General features: G+C 42.7%; 1 protein-coding gene across 1 annotated transcript in view; it reads left to right on the top strand.

Moving 5' to 3' along the window:
* The window catches only part of LOC125709706 (glypican-6-like), a 184929-nt gene that overhangs the window by 129138 nt on the left and 32836 nt on the right, over positions 1–22955 (top strand). Inside the window, 2 exon segments of the mRNA XM_048978401.1 lie at positions 14286–14416; positions 16618–16761. Of these exon segments, the coding sequence (XP_048834358.1) occupies positions 14286–14416; positions 16618–16761 (275 nt within the window).

The following is a 22955-nucleotide window of genomic DNA, read 5'->3' as shown; positions in this document are numbered from 1 at the left end:
AAGCTGACATGCTTTGACATAGTTGGTCATACTTTTACACCAACGTGAAGATCATTAAAAAATCATTTTCTTTGACGATATTAAGGGACGTCTGAGTAATCTGTTTTTGTTTAGTCCTTATATTATTGATTTGATTTCTGCTTCACTAAGGTACAGTACACTGTTCTGTAAGGGTTCCCAAGCCATTTACCAATAGTAGCCTTCACCTGTCTGGTTTGTTGAAAATGAAATCCCACAGGTGCTTTTAAGCTTTATTTTTTTGGCATTCATTTAAAAAGGAATCATTAAAAAATGATTCTGAACATTTTGTGAAACCAGTAAAAGGAAGCTTAAGAAAAGCAATGCTGGACATTTTTGTCTTGAGTATTGACTATTATTTCTTAAATATATATGAGAACTGACTGAAGTGTACAAGTCAATAAACTGAATTGTACTTTATACAAGAAATTGTCCACTGAGTAAAGTAAAAAGATTCAGTGGTTCATTCACTTTATATCAGCTGGCTCAGTTTATCTTTAGTATGTAACCTGCTTTCATCACAAAGGATTCAAAAGTAGGGTTTAAAAAATTGTTCAGTCGGGTTTTTATATACTCAGGTACATTGTCAAACTTCCAAGAACTGAGAGTATGAAGCTTTTAATTTCACAAACATTAAGTGACTCACCACTATTTTGTTTCCAAGTCAGATGCATCAAAGTGATAATTTTGTAGGCTGCAAACTTTTCACACCGTGTAATGGCTGGTGTGAATAGTGTGTGATTAAAAGGAATGTGCAAATGAAAATAGGAGAGCAGTAAAAGTGGATCACCTGCAAGTGGCAAAGCTAATGTTACATTAATTTAAAATCTTCACCCTTGAAACTCAGCCATAAAAACTCAAATGAAGACTCTGAATGTTCATGCAGCTATTTCCTGCTAGACCTGAAGGTGGAACAGTAACAATCAAATGGATCGTCACCTATTGTAACACATTACTTTGCTCTCCAGCTCTGCACTTCACTTCACATCAGCTGAATGTGTTTCTTTACTTTCGGCTGACACTTTAAAATGGTCTTGATACTTATTAACTGCTGTAATTTAAATCTGATGTCGCATAACTATTTGGGAAAGCTGTTCTAACAAGCAAGTAATTAAATAATTAAATACTTAGAGTAACAGATTTTATTTTCATACACATAAATAATCAAATAAGAGCATTTGATTTTTATAATAGTCATTGAGTTAAGATTAAAAAAAAAACAGCCTGCCAATTTCATAAAGTATGACATAAAGTACATGTAACATTTTGTCAAGTCTTGAACATCGAGTGAAATTTTCTGAAATTTTTACAAGCGCAACTACAAGGTGGGCATCTCCGGGACGGTTCCCGCTGACACGCAGGTTTCCGTCGGTTCAGGGAGCGGTGAAAACACCCGTGGTGGCGTTTCACTGAAAGACACTGGTGCCTGCGTTTGCAGTCATGCTCAGTTATAACGTCAATTATTTCACCTGACAGTCGTTCCTTCACATTCTCATAGGGAAAAAAGTGTAGAGCTGTTGTTCATAGACTAATTTGCACCTGCTGGGGCATTAATAAAAGCTACAATATTACAATACATCTGCAACACCCAGTGCTGACTCGGCAAATATTATCCCCAAATGCTTATGTCGACATCCAGCCTTTGAAGTGATTCCAATTCAAGGCACACTTTTCAGGTCCACCGCTGGAACCATCTGAGAAAATCGTCTGTGTCATATCAGACCGGACCGTGGCGTCTTTCACGCTGTAGCAGCTTCAGAAACCCACCGTATGTGCAGGAGAACAGCTCAGGACATTGTCGAGTAGAATAAGGAGGGTTCAGCCATTTTCTCTGCCCTCTGAACGCTGTGCTTTTCCACAGTGGTGGAACCGAAAATGATGAGCACGCAGCTGTCTAACATTATCTTAAATTTATCTTTAATGTAGATTTTCCCAACGTGTTTTACTTGTGACAACGGAAGAATCACTAATATACTTCTCGCAAATTAACAATGGGCAGTTATCAGTGTCACAGGTAAATTCAGTAAAAAATGATGGAGTGCAATTTTGGTGTGAAGTCGTAGTGGCAGCGGAGAGAAAAGGGGAAACTGTCCAAGGAGGTGAAAAATGCTGGCATCGTTCCGGGGACCCAAAATGACGTATCGCTACGAAGATTTTGGGGCAGCTCTGTAGCATGTCTGGTTGGACAGTACATCCGCTACTGAGTACATTTTTAAACACTTTAATCACACATTGAGACGATGCAGGGGATTCCAGGGAAATGCTAAGAGCAACTGGACCATGGAGCCTTTGGCCACAAGTATGAATTTGACAGATGTATCATGTAAAAGCATGTATTGCATCAGTGTTTAGAACAGCAGAGTAAATGGGCTTAAATAGCTGTTTGCTTGCGTGATATTCTCCGTGGAATGCTTCAGTACTTTGGCACATGGGGCTCAGTTAATATAAATACTAAGGCTTGCATCCCTGGTGATCCGTAAAAAGCCTCTCATGGAATCTCATGGAAGCTCTTTGTGAGAGATTTGGGGTGGCATCAAAGGTACATTAGTCTGGGATGCTGTATTCCCATTATACGTGCCATCTGCTGGGTGAACTGGGAGTATCGTTATCAATGTCAGGACAAAGACGTACCAGTCAAGCCTGTAGTGTCTCATATGCGAATAGCTGTCAGAAACATACTGCGGGTGTATTTTACGTTATTCCAGCGTAAGCGAGTGAGCCCCTGTTGTTGGAAAGGTACCTTTATTCTACCCTCAAAAGTTGCACTCTGGTATTCATAACATGAAACATTTTCTCTGTAAACATGGTGTGACTTGATTTTGAGCACGGTAATCTAATCTAAAAGTTTGTTAAAATATATTAACAGTGTTCAAGTTCAAAGAACTGTAGGTCAGTGATGTCACAGCAATAAACCAGGAATAAATTAGAAATCGATATTTTAATCAAAGAAAAAATATTTGGCCTTAAGAGTCTGATATTGATATTCTCTCCTGCTGGCAGGTTTCATTGGTGATGACTGAAGGTGAATGTTAACATCACAAAAACATCAACACTTAATATAATATAAATTCCTTTTTTATCACAAATATTCATTAGAGTTGGGTGACACAGTGCTACAGTCATTAACGCTGTTGCATCACAGCTCTGGGACCTCGGTTCAAAACGTCGTTAAGGTTCCATGTGTGTGGAGTTTGCATGTTCTCTCCGTGTCATGTTTCCTCCAGGTTCTCAAGTTCTACCCAAACAGTCCTAAAACATAGAGTTACTAAATGGAGTTACCAAACTACATGTGTGAGTGACTGGTGTGTGAGTGTGCCCTGTGATATGTTGGCGCCCCATCCTGGGTTATTCCCTGTCTTGTACGTGTGAGTGACTGGTGTGTGAGTGTGCCCTGTGATATGTTGGCGCCCCATCCTGGGTTATTCCCTGTCTTGTATGTGTGAGTGACTGGTGTGTGAGTGTGCCCTGTGATGGGTTGGCGCCCCATCCTGGGTTATTCCCTGCCTTGTATGAGTGAGTGACTGGTGTGTGAGTGTGCCCTGTGATGGGTTGGCGCCCCGTCCTGGGTTATTCCCTGCCTTGTATGTGTGAGTGACTGGTGTGTGAGTGTGCCCTGTGATGGGTTGGTGCACCATCCTGGGTTATTCCCTACCTTGCACCCATAGCCTCCAGGATTGGTTTTGCCCTAATTTGTCACAATTCATTAATGATGAACAAACATGAAATCAGTATTTCACTTCTGTTATTCATTACTAGTTCCTTCAGTAGTTCCTTCAGTAGTTCACAAAGGTTTACAGAATTAGATATAGAAACATATAGCAAATGCTTGAGATAACGTATGTGTTACGATTCATTATTGATGAATTAACATGAGATCAGTATGTAACTAAGAATTAGTTTGTGGTTAGTAATAGCACTATACTATACTATACCATACTATACTATACTATACTATACTATATTATTTGTGCACCTTCTGATGTTACAGACCATTCTTAATAGTCGGTAACAAAAAGCCATGAAAAAGTTTTTAGTGATCATCTTCTAAAATAAAGACATGATTCACCAAAACAGCAATTAATTATGCTGTTATGTTCTGCGGAGCAGTTCTCAAACACTTCGCTATTCTTCACTCTCATCATTTACCAATAACGAGCATTAACTCCCAGACCACATCTTAATGACAGGCCTCACATCCTGCCTAATTCCACCACCTTTCCAAGTCTTTCCTGTTAAATGTGACCTATTCAGTCAATGTATTCACCATTTGCCAAATGATTTTTTTCCCAAAGTTGGTTTTAAAAGGCAATTTGGGTTACATCCGGAAAGGCTTTTTATAAAATGGTAAATAGGCAACATCAGGAAGCCAAAGAATTCTCGTATTACAGTAACAAAAAAAAATGAGAAACATCTGCAAATGCAATCAGCATGTTGGTTTGTGTTTTTGTGGTGGCGACGTGTTCCAAAGTATGCAACTTTATGATATGAAAATTGCTGCTCACCGAAAGAACGGGTTTTATCAAAATATTTGTGGTATGGTTTGTTAAAGCAACCATTGCCTCCACCGACAAGAGTTTTAGTGACAGTCATTTAAAGTGTGTCTTACGTTTCCCATTTGCTATTAGTAATTATATCCTATGGAGTTTGTACTCTGCTGGCTTGCATTTTGCTCGTGGCTTCAGAAAAGGCGGTAAAATAATCTTTTCTGTTCTCGCCATTGCATCTCCTCCCAAAATAACAGATTATGTCCTGTGACTAAAACTAATTCATATCGTACATAAAAAATTCTTTCATCAAACACATTTATATGAGTCAGTGCCTTTGCACTTTATCCTTTCAATAGCGGGATATTACTGTGTTTTATTGGTGCTGTATAAGTTAAGTACATTTCACAGGGGTATAAACTGTGCATGTCCCTCCTTGGGCCTTAGTCTGCCACAGTTGGATCCCAACAAGCTCCTAAACCTCTTTGCTAACATTCTTACCAAAAGAACACATTTGAATCAGCACCAAACGGTTTCACCATGCCAGCTTAATCCCATCATCCCTAAAGCAGTGTTTCTCAGCTCAGTCCTGAGTCCACATTTTTTCTCCCTCCGTTACTGCCCGGATAGTTCATGTTTTTGCTCCCTCCCTGCTCCCTGCCAGATAGTCCATGTTTCTTCCCTCCCTGCTTCCTGCCACACAGTCCACATTTTTGCTGCCTCCTGCCAGATAGTCCACCTTTTTGCTCCCTCCCTGCTCCCAGCCAGAAATTCCACATTTTTGCTCCCTCCCTGCTTCCTGCCAGATAGTCCATGTTTTTGCTCCCTCCCTGCTCCTTGCCAGATAGTCCACCTTTTTGCTCCCTCCCTGCTCCCAGCCAGAAATTCCACATTTTTGCTCCCTCCCTGCTCCTTGCCAGATAGTCCACCTTTTTGCTCCCTCCCTGCTCCCAGCCAGAAATTCCACATTTTTGCTCCCTCCCTGCTCCTTGCCAGATAGTCCACATTTTTGCTCCCTCCCTGCTTCCTGCCACACAGTCCACCTTTTTGCTCCCTCCCTGCTCCCAGCCAGATAGTCCATGTTTTTGCTCCCTCCCTGCTCCTTGCCAGATAGTCCATGTTTTTGCTCCCTCCCTGCTCCTTGCCAGATAGTCCACCTTTTTGCTCCCTCCCTGCTCCTTGCCAGATAGTCCACCTTTTTGCTCCCTCCCTGCTCCTTGCCAGATAGTCCACCTTTTTGCTCCCTCCCTGCTCCTTGCCAGATAGTCCACCTTTTTGCTCCCTCCCTGCTCCTTGCCAGATAGCCCATGTTTTTGCTCGCTCCCAGCTCCCTTCTGACATGCGAGTATGTTCCTCTGTGAAGGTCAGCAGCAGACAGTGGAGCTCTTTGGTGTTCTAGAGCAGAGCATGTGAGACGGTTTCTGCTTATTTTCCTTACACATTTGACTGCAGTATAATCTTTACTGTTTTTGCGCCAGCTCTTATATTCTGCACTATTAAATGCCCCCCCACATGAATATATACAAGTCAATCTTTTTGTTTGTGGTATTGATGAACTGAATTAAAGGATCTATTAAGATGTCATTTATCAGATACCCTGATCTCATGAGGAGCCGTGCTTGAGGTGCTAATAAAATGGAGGTCAACATATACATACATACATACATATACACAAACACACACATTCAAATACATATATGTACTTACTCTTTTTCTAGGACATGTTCCAGGATCAGAGGAACTTCTGATGCTGAGTAGCCTTCAGGACTTGAGTGCCACTCATAGGGGTCTGTGCTGACCCAGTTTGGCCTCTCACTGATCATGGCCATCTAAGGCACTTCAAAGCAGCTGCTGCCCCAATGGGGGGCGTCATGTGGTCTCTGTCCCCCAGTACTGAGGACTAGTGTTTTATCTGCCTGGAACATTCTCCTTATGTGGCAAGGAAGACCTTTCGTCTTTCAGCCTTCCCATGCATCCTTCCCTTTTCCCACCCATGCACTGTTTAATGAGGACATTGGCAACCCATCCACACTCAGCACCAGTCTCTCAGGTAGGACCACTCTCTGAATCTTTAGGCTGATATGTAGGTCAGAGAGTACGTGTCCGTCACACACCAAACGATTAAGAGGGCAACTCTCCTGTCTTCCAATAAATCGGAAAAAAATCAATGTATACAAACAGGAGTGACTGCGGACACGTCTGTCTACACCCTGTTTTTGTGTAAAGCTTGGATGGTCTGCATTTTATCTTCCTGGGGAGGTTATTGAATTTTATGAAAGTGAATGAAAGTTGGTCTGAATTACTTGTTTGCAGCTGATTAAACTTTATGATGCATGCAGAAAATCTTATAGCCTTGATTTGAAGCCGTGTTTACAACCATCTGAGTGTAAAAATCAGCAACCATACAGGCTGTTTATCACGCTTACTATAAGTTCGGAGTTTCCTGTCCTTGAAGTGTTACTGAAGCAGAAATGGCAGTCGCCTGATAGAGTATTTTTTTCTTAATACCTTTCCCAGGTATCATTGTCACATTTTTCCAGTTTTGTCATCTGTGCAAGACTGTGAAAACAAACGAAGGTGCCTATAGTGTTAATGTACCTCTGGTTGTTAATGAAATGCTATTGCATTGCGCTAGTAAAAATTAATTAAGGCTGCTTTATATGTGATTGTTATTGTGAATTTTCCTAGAAGGTTATAAAGTTGTCTGACACTGAGGCTCTTTAAGTCGGGGTCATTACCATTAAGTGTAAGGATAAAATTAATTTTCAAAAGGTAGCTGTCTGCCGACTCTGAAACATCCACCCCCCTCCCCCTGCCCCCCCACTCCACCCAATCTGATCACTCCATGCATCTTTCTGTGTACTTCAGGCATTCTGATATAATTTGCATTTCTGCCAGTTATATTATGCTTTTCATGCTAAAAACACAGTGTCGTCATCTGTGCAAAACAGAAAGTGAATTCTTGGTAACATGCTGAAAAATCTGCTCTTGGACGGGCTAATTTGGATTACAAGGGATTAGCAAGCCTCCTGCCCATGAAGGCTGTATTTGATTTGTCTGATAGGTCCAGTGTTAGATTCTCAACACAGTTTCCAAATATCACAAGGAAAACAACAAAGAGATGAAGCTCATATGAAGACAGGCTCTGCCATTTGTAATCAAAGGTTATTTTATATATATATTAATATCCATTTTCTGTAACCACTTGTCCTACTGAGGCTCGGAGTCTATCCTTGAGGCTACAGGTGCAAGGCAGGGAACAACGCAGTAATGGTTTAAGACAGGAAGCAACAAAATATTACTACATTAATATTAGTACATTCATATTTTGATATATTAGAACATATAATACTCGCCCATTTATAGGTGGTTGATTTTCCATTAAGAATGCCACAGAGCTAATTGGAAGATATTATTTTATTTTCTTTTGAATGTAGTTTGGACATTGCATCCCAGTTTCTTCAGTTTTGCATGTTGTTTGCATGTTTTTTTCCAGATGGTTTTCAAGTAGCTCCACACAGCTGAAACGTGAAGGTGTTTATCTTTTATCTGTGAAAGAATTCCAGAGTATGAATTAGTTGTATACAACCTCTCTCATGACTTGAGAGACGAAGGACTTGAGGACAGGTGTTGGGGCAAAACCAGAAGGGTTCATTGACTGAACTGTGGAACACATGACTGGGAAGCACATAAATACGAAACTAACAAGGGAGCTAACAAGAGGCAGCTGGGGCTGATTAAAATGAGAGTTACGAACAAGAGGTAAGAAACTAGTAACAAGCGTGGCTTGTTAGGGTCACGCTAGGGAGGAGACAGGAGGATCAGGTGGATATGACAGGCAGGACATGACAACCAGTGACTTGAATGACAAGACATTTTTAGGTATTAAATGTATAGGTATTTTAGGTTTCAACCAGAATCATATCAGATATGTATTTACCTGACAGATTAATAAATAATTCTTTTAGTAATATGATTAATAGTTTTTCTATTTTTAAAAGATAAATGTAAGCTGTATTTGCCACGTCCAGTAAACAGAATGTCCTCTTATAATTGTGTTTTTTTTTTTTTATTATTAATTTTACGGCCCGTAACCCTGACCAGGGTAAGCAGCTGGATGATGCATGGTACCATTTTGTGTGTGAACAGTCCGGTCGCTCCTGTTTTTTCCTACCTTTTTTTTCCCCCTATTTGGGAGGAGGGCTTCTTCCAAAAGCATCTGTCAGGCAGAATTTTAACCAGGAGTGCGAGTATTTCTCTGAGAGCTGACCATGATTAAATCCAACCAAAACAAACAATGTAACCGAGTTCCAGCGGCCAGAGAGGCCTCTCACAAAAAGGTCATTTTGCACCTCCACAAGAATCCAGATGTCAGCGTTCCAGGCAAACTGCATCCCTGCATCGACATCGGGATCAACAGTGAGACCTTTTCACGGCTGCTAGCTTCCCCGGTATGCTACAGTGGTCAAGGTCAACAGTAAAAGAAAACACAGACATAAGAGTGAAGAAAAAAAAAGCACTAATATCCCAACTATGTCCTTTTAATATAACAAAGTCCACTGTAAGTTCATTATAAATTTAACACAATTTAATGTATTTCATATGTGCGAGGCGTGAAGAAGTTTAATAGACTAAACTGCAGTTAGGCTACTATCTAACTTTGTGTGAGAATTGCTCCCGTTTGGAAGGCAGACGTGTTACATGGTGATGGTGATGGTGTAGAATTAGGCTTTTCTCTTTGTTGGGTTGCAGTACCATGAGCAGAGATAACACTAATGCAACAGAGACACATGCAGGGAATGGCAGCCATTCTGACAAGACAACAAATACATTTACTTCCATTAAAATAGTGCTCTGACAAATTATAAAAATTATATACATTTTTCCCTTGTCCCAACCCATAAAGGAAACAAAAAAGGCACAGAAAATAGAGGGTCACATTGCTGTCTTCTGCTAATAAAGAAGGTTTCCTCCTGTTGGGTTCTGCCCTGTGAATGCGGGGTGAACGCAGGAGAGATAGACATGAAAGCTGCAGAAACACAGGTACATCAAATCCTTGGTATGCTCTTTGGGAAGATCGTGCTTACTCTCCCATTTCTCTGGTTGGATCGGCTAGAAGTGGGGGGCGGGCAGTCAAGGGGGGGAGTCGGGGGGTCAGTGTTGTCATGATGCGCTATTCAGTCGCGGGTACACAGCTGTGAGCTCTTGTGTGCTCCCTATCTTTCATCTCCGCCTGTCTTAATGCTGGAGGGAGACACTGCTGTCTGCTCACCAGCTGAGCCCCCTGGGCCAATCCAATAAATGTTAACAGTCTTATTTGCGGCCCGACCCATCGCCACTGGTAACAGCCACCCTGGGTGTCTGCGCCGTCCACAGCCTCCCCCCCCCACGAGGCTCACATGCCACATCCCCATAAGTCTAAGTGTTGTCTGGCTAAGCAAGAATTCTTGCTTGCTGTAACAGGTCCTTGGTCTTGCTAAATTACTTTGCGACTTGCCGTACTGGAACGTGGTTAAATCGGGTGTGACGTCACTCTCAGCTGTGACGTCTCACCTCCAAGGTAAATGGAAGGCAGCACTAGATATTCCGCCCCCTTCTGACCGTGACGGTCCCATCGCAGCCAGACGGGAAGCTGTAGGTCCGCCCGAGGTTTTGCGTCAGCTGGTCACTGCTGCCCTGGTACTTTTCTTTGCTTTCCTCATTAATGCACATACTGCAAAACACCAGCAGATGATGGTTTATTTATAAGGGCATTTAACATGATGATTAGATTAATTGCAATCTCCAAGGTCTAGCTAATAAATATCTGCAAGTACAAAAAGGCAGTTTTTATCTGTTTCCTATTTACATAAATGAGGTTTATGTTACAGTATGTCAAAAAAAATCATTTTTCAATTATCGAATATTTGAAATGCGGTTTTTATTTATGCGGAAATGCCAGTGTGAAGAAGCACAAATGGATTGCATATGCATTTAAACAATTATTATTAATTGTTTCCTGTAATGTTTGGATTAGTATGCGTGAAATCACAGTAGCGATGGCCTTCCCGCTGTACGGTAGACGATCTGAAGGTCCTTTGTAAATATAAGCAACGACAAGGAGACCTGGAAGGCGGATCGGGAGAGGAAACTGGACGGAAAATGCAGTAAATAAAGGAAAGTTGTTACCGCCCGCCCATTTGCGGGACTGATTCCCCCAGAAGGCTGCTAGGGTAGCATAGGCGAACAGAGCACCCATAAAGGCCGAAAAGGCGCTCGGCTGTGTGCCGACATAACAGCGATGCGCAAAAGCCGCTTGTTGCTGCGAGGGGAGGAGAAGCCGCTGGTGACGAATCGCTTTCAAGCACAGCGTTTACCCACAAGGAGAGCGACGATCCGGGTTTCTGTGTTTAAAAACGGCCCGCAGCTGCCTTGAACCATGAAAAGCGCGACGCGGTGGTGCTGTCCGTGCTGCAGCTATTAAGCCTGGATTTATGACTTTCTCTGCGCTCTCGAAGGTCCTTTTTTAACCTGTCATTGAATAAACATTCACCGCAGCACTGGGCTGACAAGAGAAATAACGGCATAGCTTGAAACCCGAGACTAGCCTCATTAATTAAAAGCATTTAGATGTAAATTTTTGAAGAAAAAAAAAAAACAAAACTAATGAAAACGCTGAAATTAAATTCAGGATACAAAGTTGGGGGTCACCGAGTAGAAATTACATTTTTTTTTAAAAGTGACTATTAGTTTGTTCTCAGAAAAAAGACAGCAGGAACTATCTAGAGGAAAAATGTTTAGTTTGAAATAATGTTGTTTTTTTTTTTAGTGAGAAAAGTGATGTTTTTTCAGCGAACGGGCTTTCTCGGTTGCTGTTAAACAAGGCGATGCTCTTTTGCATTATTCAGCCGATAAAAAGCATTTTCCAGCTGGCTGAATATGTCCCTGTTATTTTTTCTCCAAAATGTCCAAAAGAGGCATTGAAATCACTTATGCTTCAACATAAGTGAATTTGTTTCTAAAGCATATTTATTTCTGTTCATCGCTGGAGGATGCGTGTCTGTTATTCTGTAATGTATAACCAATTATAACCAACCTTTAATGACACGGCTGCACTTTAAGTTGCGGCTGCCATTTGATAATGCGCTATTGAGAGGACGCCTACTGCTATATGTATCTGAGAGGCATGCAGGACGCCGGTGCTTGTTTGCCCCTCCTGTCTGAGGTTACCGTCTGATTGATTGAAGATGGGCTAATCATTTTTTTGTGGTTCCACACCACACCGCAGCGCATTGGCTCTGTAACTGAGCCCTTGGCTGGGTTGATATGCCCGTTTCCCTTGCGAGGCCACGGTTCAGATGTCTGCCGTGTTAGTAGGTGCAATTTGAAAATACACACAGAGACCCTCCTGGTTTTATTTCACGCTGGTAGTAGCAAAAACACCCCAAGGTATGGAGCCTTCTGTGGACAGGCTGTGTATTTAGTCACATGTATATTATATGATGTTGGAGGAGGTTACACAAAAATCTTCTCATTCTTTTATCCTGTAACCAATTCTCGTATTATAACATAGTCGATTCCACTAAAAGAGCAATAGCTACGAAAGTGTTATATTATTATACAGAAATTCAGAGAGATGAAAGATAAAATATGTTGCATGTCGTAGATTTGAATATAATTCTCAGTGAGCGATACTGATCGTCGTCATGGAATCCAATTGTTTTGCCTCTGATTCTGATTGTTGATCATTGGCAGACTGACCTGAATGTGTGTATGAGACTCGTATCCATAAGTATTCTGCTGAGTATAAATCAATGTAGAGATACATGAATAGAGGATTCAGCTGCACTGGAGAGGGTACTAGTTTGTTAGATTAGGGTGGTCTTCATGCAGATTGTAACTATGCTCAAAATGAATGTGCTCATTACTATTGTTTTATATCTGACCCAGCCGGACTTTACATTTATTCACCCATTTGCCTTGTTGTTCTATCCAACATTTTTCAAAGAACCAATTTCCTGCCCATAACGGACTGACTTCATTCTGTATGAAAACTACGTCATTAAGATCCAGGTTGGCCTTTCCTGACAGCCAGAGGCCATGAATGATTATTTATTTGTTATTTATTTTGTTGGATTTTGTAGAGTTATTTCTGTTGTTTATCAATGTTTATACATGCATACATACATACATACATACATACATACATACATGTGTGTGGAGTTTGCATGGTGTCCCTGTGTCATTTTGGGGTTTCCTCTGGGTACGCTGGTTTGCCCCTCAGTCCAAAGATATGCGGAAGTTGATGGATGGATGGATGGATGGATGGATGGGTTTTTTTATATCGGTTAAATTGTTATATTAGTGTTGCTGTTTTGTTGGGTAAGTTTAGCCATTTGATACTTAAGTCTTGAAGTTTCCCGTCCTGAGCACTGCAGGTTTGCGATTTCTGGTCGGGGAGACGCAGAGTTGTATGCGAAAGGGAGCGGCCTGCTTGGGGGTTGGCACATTCCCTTTGACGGCGCTCAGCACAGGAGATGGGAAAGCCAGCAGTTACGAGGAAGACCAGGCTACATTTTATGAAAAGTGTTTCCTTTCTGTCCGCAGGGAAAGGCCTGTTTATGAGTAGATGGATTTACAGAAGGGAAAATGTGATGTTTGAAATAACTCCTGAATGGATTTGAGAGCAAATAAAATTGCTTTATTTTATTTGGATCTGAGCTTTTGGCAGTTGGGTCTTTTACAGTTTTACGGCTGGATCAGAGTCTTTTCAGAATGTTTACTGTACATTTTGCTTAGTGCATTAATGTTTTGAGTCTTTTATTACATATTGAATAAAATGTGTCATATTGTCTTAATATATGTGAAATATTTACTGTCAACGAAATTACTTGTTTTTTCTTCCAGCAGTCATAACTGAGACAGAATCGTCAGTGATTTCCTTTTTTTGCCTCTAGTTTAATTTTGGCACCAGTTTGCAAGCAGCAGGATGTGGGAAGTGAGAAAGCATGTTTAGTGTTTTAATTCTCCGCGTTATACGATAACACACCTCTTGCTGGCTCAGACCCCGGAGTGGATCCCATCTCCAGCTCTGCTTCCTTGCAGTTCACTGACGCTCTCCTCACCTCTCTAGCCCACGATGGGATGACTTTAGTCCCTTGTTAATCTCCTTCACCTCTGTGTATTGCACTAATAAGACCACTCGGGACAAAGGTTGTGCAGGATACCTGTCACAGTATCTAAACCAGCTACCAGATTGCACTTGTATTTTTAACTGAACAATAGCTACAATTAGGGATGATGCAAAGAGCATCTCCGATTGCACACACGCTTGTATTTACGTTAATCTAATAATAACTGGCAATACCAGTGATTCCTCTGTGCAGGAGTGGTGTCGTAAAAATAAAATAATATTCTCCTATTCTTCAGCTCAGTTGGATATAAGTTGTCTCTCTGGGAAGTGTCATGAAGCCTGTTTTATTTTTAAAAACTCTCCTTTTCTCATTTTTTCATGTTTACGACATTTTTTTTTCCCAGACAAACTCAGGGAGGTCATCCAGTTTTCCTGTGCCAGGGAAATGTTTTTTATAGTCTAGGATGTTAAATCAAATTTAAAAGGAGGGAAATGAGAACGAAGGCTGGTTGAAATGTCACCGTGGCAACACCAGGCTTTTCCCTGACACGCGGCTGGCGTCTGTCAGGCTGAGGTCTGCTGACCCTCGCCAGAGGAGTGCGTGCATGCGTGTGCGTGTGCGTGTGCGTGCAGGGTGCCGCTCACCTTCCTCTCTGCCTCCATTGTGTCAGATGCCCTGTTGCTGGTGGCGGACAGGCTGGAGGGACCCTTCAACATCGAGGCCGTCATGGAGCCCATCGACGTCAAGATCTCAGAGGCCATCATGAATATGCAGGACAACAGCGTGCAGGTGTCCTCCAAGGTCTGTCTGCTGACCTGTGGTTTTTGTTCTTCCTTTCATGCTTACATTGATGTATGGTTTGCCTGAACGTTTTTTTTAAGTTACCGTTGCGATATTAAATGAAGGAATCTTACATTTGTATTCTGACAGTACTGACCTACCTCTGCCTGATATACTGGCTTGAAATCCTTATATATAGCTGCACATATTGCTTAATTTTTTTATTTGGCAATTAGTTGCCGAGCAGTTTTGTTGATGAGGCTTGCTGACGTGACGATACATGTGACCGCGCCCTCTGGTCATGCCACAGCTTTCGCTAAGGTCACGGTGAAATAGGACAGTTGGTTTCTCGTAACAGAGCCGGCGCGCTTACGGCACGCCCATGTGCTCGTTCACGGTCGCCCGCCATTTCCTGAAAGTCTGCGCGACATTTATACTATGTGACTGAAGGATGCTGCACACGTCTGTAAAAGGGGGATTTCGGCAGTATGGGAATTCTAGCCTCCCCTGAGTCTATCAAATTCCTTCCTGCCAATAAGCGAATATCATAGTTTTATTACTGTCTGTGTGCATATTACTGTACCGTGTTTAAAAGAATATGAGAGAATCCAATTTTTGGGGGGTCATTTGGGACAAGTACAACTCATAAATAGCGTTTTTTATATGTGAATCTTTTAACAATACAGCACGCAGCATTTTGTGTGTATATCTGATTGATTTGTCAAGCAGTAGCAAAACTTTAAAGCCCATTTAGGTCACTTTATGTCACATGTTCCTAGAAGACTAAAAATTCTGAATTTATTATTATAATTTCTGTCTAGTGAGAAGGATAAACACAGTCTGCACATGACGAAAGTGAGCATTAATGCAGAACTGGGAAAATGGCTTCGTTCAGGATGGCAAAGTTATAAAAAGCACCTTCTGCACTATGGTGTTGACGTGCCCCTGGTTTCCGATCACGGTGGCACATAGGTGGGCACTGCTAGGTGGGACCCCTCTTGCAAAAGTCACGCATATCATTAAACCACTTCATCATCGTCTGGGCTGGAGACCAGCGGAGTTAAACTGGTGGCATCAGACCATACTGGGAGGGAAATCAGATTTGTGTCGACTAAAGGTTAAGCTCACAGACACCCCCCCGGGGGGGAGGGGGCGGCTTTTAAAGAGCTTCAGTCTCTGTCATTTAACCTTGTGCTTCCTCTCTATTCATGGGAAGAAAAAAAAAAATGAACCTCAATTTCTCAAGACTGGGACCCTTGAAATTGCAGTGCAGCAGCTCGTCACGGACACGTGTTGTTTGTGCTTTATTGAATCTTCGGTCGTGGTTCACAAACCAGAGTGAAGTGTTAGGAATTGATTTGTAAGACAGGAATGCTGGCCGTGCAGAATGGCAAAGGGTAAGTATCAGTTCAAAGGGTATTTCACGGTGTCTCTCCTCGATATTTAGAAGACTTTGAATCATGAACTCTAATATCGACCATTTTGTTGCTAAAACTGTGGGTAGGAGAGGATTTATGAGGGAGAGCACCAATATATGAATGTCATGTGAATCATCTGCAGGCAGAGATAATATCAAATCCCATAAATAAAATTGAAATCTGCAGATTCGGTGTGCTATCACAAGCCATTCTGAAACTCAGCATTTCACAGAACTGATAACTGACGCTATCTACACTCTACTCCACGGAGATTCTCTTGAATGGATGAAAGGGACCAATCACACGTTCTGTTAATTCCCATGTGACCAGCATTCATTCAGAATGGATCAGCATAGCCCCCGACTAGGTTCCAGATGAAAAGTGGATCTTGTCTCCCGAGTTTTTCTTGTACGTTTGTTTTGAAGCATTCGTCTGGAGGTAGAATGTTTCTTTCGGCAGGAGGTGTGTGCGTTTTGGTGATTGATTAATTTCAGTCAGTTTAAAGGGATGTTATTGATATAAACATGATCGCACACAGATGAATAGGTAAAGCGTTGATCAAGACTTTTAGTTCTTTTCCTTTTTTTTTTTAAATTTATGACCTGTGTTTGAGGCCCGAATTATATTGAAAACATTCCTCAACCTCAAAACAAGGAAACATGCCGAACGGTGCCGTTGCGGGTGGCAGCATGCTTCCCCCCTCCCTGGGCTGTGCTGCTTGGCTCTGCTGATATATGTTTGCAGAGGCAAAGTCACGTCTCCCCACTGCTTAGCAACTGCTTCTGCTTCTTCCTCTAATTGCAGGTTTTTCAAGGATGTGGGCAGCCAAAGCCTGCAGTGAATGGCCGCTCGAGCCGCGGCATCTCGGACGTGTTCAACGCCCGCTTTAGACCTTACAGCCCGGAGGAGAGGCCCACCACAGCGGCCGGCACAAGCCTGGACAGACTGGTAAGAGAGCAGCCCCCCCACCCCTTCAGTGCTCCCGCGACATCTGTGCAGAGCTGGCTGTGCGTCCCTGGTGACCAGCGTGAGCAGATTTTCCTGATTAGATTCGCCGGATCGCCGTCTTATCCTTCTGGAAACCTGGAAATGAATCCTTTGTAGCAGTCACCTGGTCACGGTCTCTATTGATTTTGCAGACATTGGGGTACATTGGTTATACCTTGGGGTGCAATGCTGTGTGTCAATAATTTTCCATCCATTGTTGTTCTTTTATATTTGTGTACATAGAGCGTCTCTTCGTGAGGGAAGGTCATAAGTAAACAGGAGCTGGGTAATGAATTTCCTTTATTGCAGTTTCAATTCTGACACTCTAAAGGAACTGATGTTTTATTCACTGTCCTCCAGTCATTTGACGAACAAAAGGAAAATATTTTAGAGGCATGAATGTTTAAAAGGTGCTTTAATGCATTCATTTGTTCTTTTGATGCGTTACGAAAGCTCAGCCCATAAAGGAAGCGCTGAGGGAGGTCACCTGACTGCTTTTCAATGGAGCGTACATCGTCTGTAATATCTCAGTTTCCTCTCTATCATGGATCCCTTAAAGCATCCTTTCACTGTGAGTCAGGTTTGCACATTAGCAGAAAGCTCTTCTTTCCCTTAGCAGTGTTACTAATTTTCTCCTGCTGAAGAAACTCGCTCGAGGATACAGCAAACATCTTCTTTGGACTCAAACAATAAGTTCTCAGCTAACCTGCAGTTTCATAACCCCTGTTCTCAAGTAAGACAATACATATTGCCCTGCAGTATAAAATAAACACCCATTTCATTTTTTTTTCATAAGTTATGAGTGAAAGGGTATGTTTGGTCTGGAATATCTGACACAGCTATGGTTTGGACCAGATTAATGTGCTTATGTGCATCTCGGGACTTCTCTGCATCCTTATGAAGATCATTTATCACCTTAGATAAACTGCTGTCCCGTAACGCTGTAGCATTCAAAGGGCCACGTGACATCTGTAAGTAATAAAAATGTTTGTGATCCAACCTGAGAGTAAGGCAGTGCTTGTAAGGTAAATGTCACCCTCCAAGGACCTTTCCAGCGTAAAATGGCAGTCTCAGCTCTCTGTGTTCATTATATATCTTTTTTTTTGGGGGGGAAATTCTTTGTTCTCACCAAAACATTCACCTCAAATTAAACTGATGAATCCTATCAGCTTGCTTTTGCTGCATATGTCACCCTGGGTATTCCAATCAACATGCAGAGGTGTTTCACCTATACCACTCGTAACAAATCTGCACTGGGCTGTTTTTCTTATTACTATGAAAGACAGCGATGAAATGTCAGCAACTATACCGCTTGCAGTTCAAACTAGGGAATCCATATGGGAGACCAACTCGGAAAGCTGGGTTGCTGCTGGAAGAGGTATTGATGTTGCCGACAGGTTAGCCCATCCTGTGGTCAGTGTAGACCCCAGTGCCCCAGTGCAGTGACGGGACAGTGTGGCCAACAGCTTAGCCCGTCCTGTGCTCAGTGTGGACCCCAGTGCAGTGATGGGGACAGTGTGGCCAACAGGTTAGCCCATCCTGTGGTCAGTGTGGGCCCCAGTGCAGTGGCGGGGACAGTGTGGCCAACAGATTAGCCCATCCTGTGGTCAGTGTGGACCTCAGTGCCCCAGTGCAGTGACGGGGACAGTGTGGCCAACAGGTTAGCCCATCCTGTGCTCATTGTGGACCCCAATGCCCCAGTGCAGTGACGGGGACAGTGTGGCCAACATATTAGCCCATCCTGTGGTCAGTGTGGACCCCAGTGCCCCAGTGCAGTGACGGGGACAGTGTGGCCAACAGGTTAGCCCATCCTGTGCTCAGTGTGGACCCCAGTGTCCCAGTGCAGTGACGGGGACGCTGTGCTGTAAAAATGGTGCTGTGCTTTATATTAGAACTGAAATCCTGATTCTCTGGGGTCATTAAAGATCCCTGGGCAACTTTGGAAAGAGTAGGGGTGGTACCCCGATGTCCTGGCTAAACTGCCCACTGTGACCCATTCAGATCTGGCCTCCTAATCATCCCCTATCCCTAACTGGTAAATCCTTTCCTGCCCCTTCACCACCTTAGCTACTCTGTGGTGAGCGTACTGGTGCAGACTGGCCGCCATAGCATCATCCAGCTGGGTGGAGTGACTCCTTATTGGCTTGTAAAGTGCTTTGGGTTTCATGAAAAGTGTAACATTCATTCCTAAATATCTATACCAAAAAAGATAGCACAGACTCAGAATTGCACTTAAAAGCTGCATTACTTGGAGCCATTTTCTGTTTCACCAATCCGGTGGATAGTGGGGGCGGTACAGGAAGTCCCTTCTTAGAGATCGACCAATAATCTCCACTTTTGGATTGAGTGACAGCAGCACAAACCAATGCTCAACAGGCCCTTATGATTGTGGGTGAGATGCACATGTACTACATTGTACCCCAAGGAAGCAATGGGGTAGAAATCATTACGTCCTGTTTCCTTTCCTAATGCATATATGTCGTATTCCTGTCCAGGTATGTTTCCCCCCCCTTTCACTGACTGATGCGTCTTCTTTTTTTAACTAAATCTTCCCTTCTTCTTTTCCTTCTTTTTCACTGCTTACCAGAGGATGGTCTGGACTACAATGCAACACAGCGTAAGATCCTCCTTCCGTTTTATCGCGTAACGGTCCCATTGCGCTCCTCGTTCATCCTCGCTTTGTCCTGCACCCCTTTCGGCTCTCCTTCCCACACTTAGCGAGCAGTGCTGCTACCGTGATTTTTATTGCTGCAGTTTAATATTTAGGAAGCAGAGAAGCTGTTCGGAGAAATAGAAAAGTCCAGCTGGTCAATTTTTAGCCTCAGTATTAGTGGAACATCACAGACATCTGGTGAATATTATCAGATGTTCTTGTTTGCTAATTACAGCACTAAGCTTTCGGTATCATGGTGCAGCAAAACATCTCTGCGGACTGGGTTCAGTGTGGTTAATTGCTGAATCTCAGACATTTGTTTTCCATTAAGAAACACTTGGTTTGTTAGAATGTTATTTATAGTTTGGCCCCTTCTGGTACATTCTTTTACAAATCTCTGCGGCCCGTTTAATTAGTTTGTAAACAAAGTCAGCTATATGTGGTGCCTGGTCTCCTCTGTGAACCTGGGGCCTCATCCCATAATGTGTATCAGAGTCTCCCACAGTTAGCAAGGATGACAGACTCAGCTGACAGGGGCAGGGGGCCCCCTGTGCCGCAGCGACAGCGGCCAGTTGGGGCAGTGGGCAGGGATGTCCCACTGGGAGATTGGTGAGGGACGTGACTGAGTGACAGAAGGTTCCAGAAGAAAAAGAGGGCTCCAGACATAAAGACACCATTAGTCACGCACAGATGAGTGATTTGGATATCATCCATTTACATCCACACATATTAGATCCACACATTTTTAATAAAAATAAAGCTTTAAAAAAATTTGCTAAGCAGCTTTAGTTATCTGTTTCTAATATTTCTTTATAGAAATGCTATTATACAGGGTTGTGAGGATTAGGAGACTAAGACCATCCGTGCAGTGGCTATAGTGTGCGCTGTGTGTGATTATCATAGGACAGGGGAAGCCACGCCTTTCATTGAAGCTATAGTGTGTGCTGTGTGTGATTATCATAGGACAGGGGAAGCCATGCCTTTCATTGAAGGTATAGTGTGCGCTGTGTGTGATTATCATAGGACAGGGGAAGCCACGCCTTTCATTGAAGCTATAGTGTGCGCTGTGTGTGATTATCATAGGACAGGGGAAGCCACGCCTTTCATTGAAGCTATAGTGTACGCTGTGTGTGATTATCATAGGACAGGGGAAGCCACGTCTTTCATTGAAGCTATAGTGTACGCTGTGTGTGATTATCATAGGACAGGGGAAGCCACGCCTTTCATTGAAGCTATAGTGTGCGCTGTGTGTGATTATCGTAGGACAGGGGAAGCCATGCCTTTCATTGAAGCTATAGTGTGCGCTGTGTGTGATTATCATAGGACAGGGGAAGCCACGCCTTTCATTGAAGCTATAGTGTGCGCTGTGTGTGATTATCATAGGACAGGGGAAGCCACGCCTTTCATTGAAGGTATAGTGTGCGCTGTGTGTGATTATCATAGGACAGGGGAAGCCACGCCTTTCATTGAAGGTATAGTGTGCGCTGTGTGTGATTATCATAGGACAGGGGAAGCCACGCCTTTCATTGAAGCTATAGTGTGTGCTGTGTGTGATTATCATAGGACAGGGGAAGCCACGCCTTTCATTGAAGCTATAGTGTGCGCTGTGTGTGATTATCGTAGGACAGGGGAAGCCACGCCTTTCATTGAAGGTATAGTGTACGCTGTGTGTGATTATCATAGGACAGGGGAAGCCACGCCTTTCATTGAAGCTATAGTGTGCGCTGTGTGTGATTATCGTAGGACAGGGGAAGCCACGCCTTTCATTGAATTTATCTTGAAACTGGATGTTTCACTGCAGTTTTGAAGCAGTTCCCCTTGCTTGGGATGTTACGCTCTGGGAAATGTTGGAATGGTGTTAAACCATTGTTCTGTCATTTTTGCATAACATGTCCTGTTAGAAGAAAAATTTGCATACCAGTTAGATGTAGAGAAAAGCACACAGTCGTATCACTTTTTTTTCTTTACATTTCAAATGGATTAACTTTCCTTGGTTACCCTGCTGGAGCCGTTTTGACCAAATATCTTTCTCCAGGATACTGGGCAGGAAGCACTGCCTCAGCTTACGTCTCCATGTCCTGTAACAGTCCAAAAGAAGCACATCTTCAGATATTAATTCCATAGAGGGAATTAATGTTGATTGATGCTAATTTTCCCTCTTAGTTGCGTATCTGATGCCTCAGTCCAAGGCGATTTAAGCTGATCCTTTTTCAGTGGAGGAACTCTGCCTGAATAGTTTGCCTTCCGACGCTCTGGAACGGCTCCATCATGTCACTTATATATAGTACGTGCTTAAAGAAAAAAAATTAACCTGCTAATGGAAGAAATCAATGCAGGCATATGGAGAATTACGGGTGAAAAATTACTATATTTTGGCACACAGGAGCATGAGGTTTGTGGTCCCTTAAAGGGTGTTCAGTCAGTGGTAAAAACACCAATAAGAAACACTCTTAACATTTAGGGATCATTTGTTTTGTAGGGGTGATTTCAAAACGCAGCACTTTCATCTCGCCAGTTGTGACATCCTTGTGACAGTCCTTCTTGAAGGGTGTTTGGTAAAAACACCAATAAGAAACACTCTTAACATTCAGGGATCATTTGCTTCTGCGGGGGCGATTTCAGAAACACAGCACTTTCCTCTCGCCAGGTGTGACAGTCCTTGTTTAGTATTTTTGCCCCAAAATGTAAATCACATTTGCCAAAGCTATATCTAATCAAGCTTATACGCTCCCTTGAAGAAAGTAATCTGCTTGACAGTCAAGATTATCAGTTCTTAAATACTTGTAGTAGAGTAGAAGATGTCATGGCTAGTAAGTTGTTTGCATGATATGAGCATACATGGTATTTGGTAACACTTTACTTGAGGAGGCACAAAAAACATAGTAACTCGGTTACTACTCAAGTATAAACCATGCAGTGTTAACTGCATGAAAAGCATGATCTATTATTAGTGATTAATGATGAACAAACATAGGATTAGTAAGTAGCACTTTGTTTCTGGTTAATGAATACATTAAGTAAGAGTGTAATACTACATATTTGCTCCCACTGAAGTAAAGTGTAACCAGGTATTTGTTATGTAAATTATTATTTTCCCTCTCTTAGCCACAGAGGGTGTCCTGTAGGTAGTCAGTCATTGTTAACAGTTCCAGATCTTCAAACCTCATTTAGGGACACCATAGATACGACCTAAAGGGTCTGGCTGTGTTCTTCTGGCTTGGCTTTTTCTTAGCCAGATCTGAGTGTGTGAGAATCCCAGCGTTGGCCTCCTAACCCCTTCATGCTACAGTACAGCATCATTATCCAGGTGGGAAAATCTGAGATGGCAGGCAAAATTCTGTGCTACCTAATGCATTAAGTTCTGCTCATTTTTTGTGATGAACCATTGAATCTAACCAGCGCTGAAAGCATATAAAACCCTGTAGTTATGCTTCCCCTAGATGCGCTGTTCCCAGTGGTGGGACTGGAATCTGACGAGCTTGATATGTGCCCAGTATATCCA

Source organism: Brienomyrus brachyistius, chromosome 16, assembly GCF_023856365.1.
Source record: "Brienomyrus brachyistius isolate T26 chromosome 16, BBRACH_0.4, whole genome shotgun sequence".
Lineage (NCBI taxonomy): Eukaryota > Metazoa > Chordata > Actinopteri > Osteoglossiformes > Mormyridae > Brienomyrus > Brienomyrus brachyistius.
The sequence above is the reverse complement of the archived record's forward strand: the minus strand, read 5'-3'. Positions and strand labels throughout refer to the sequence as shown.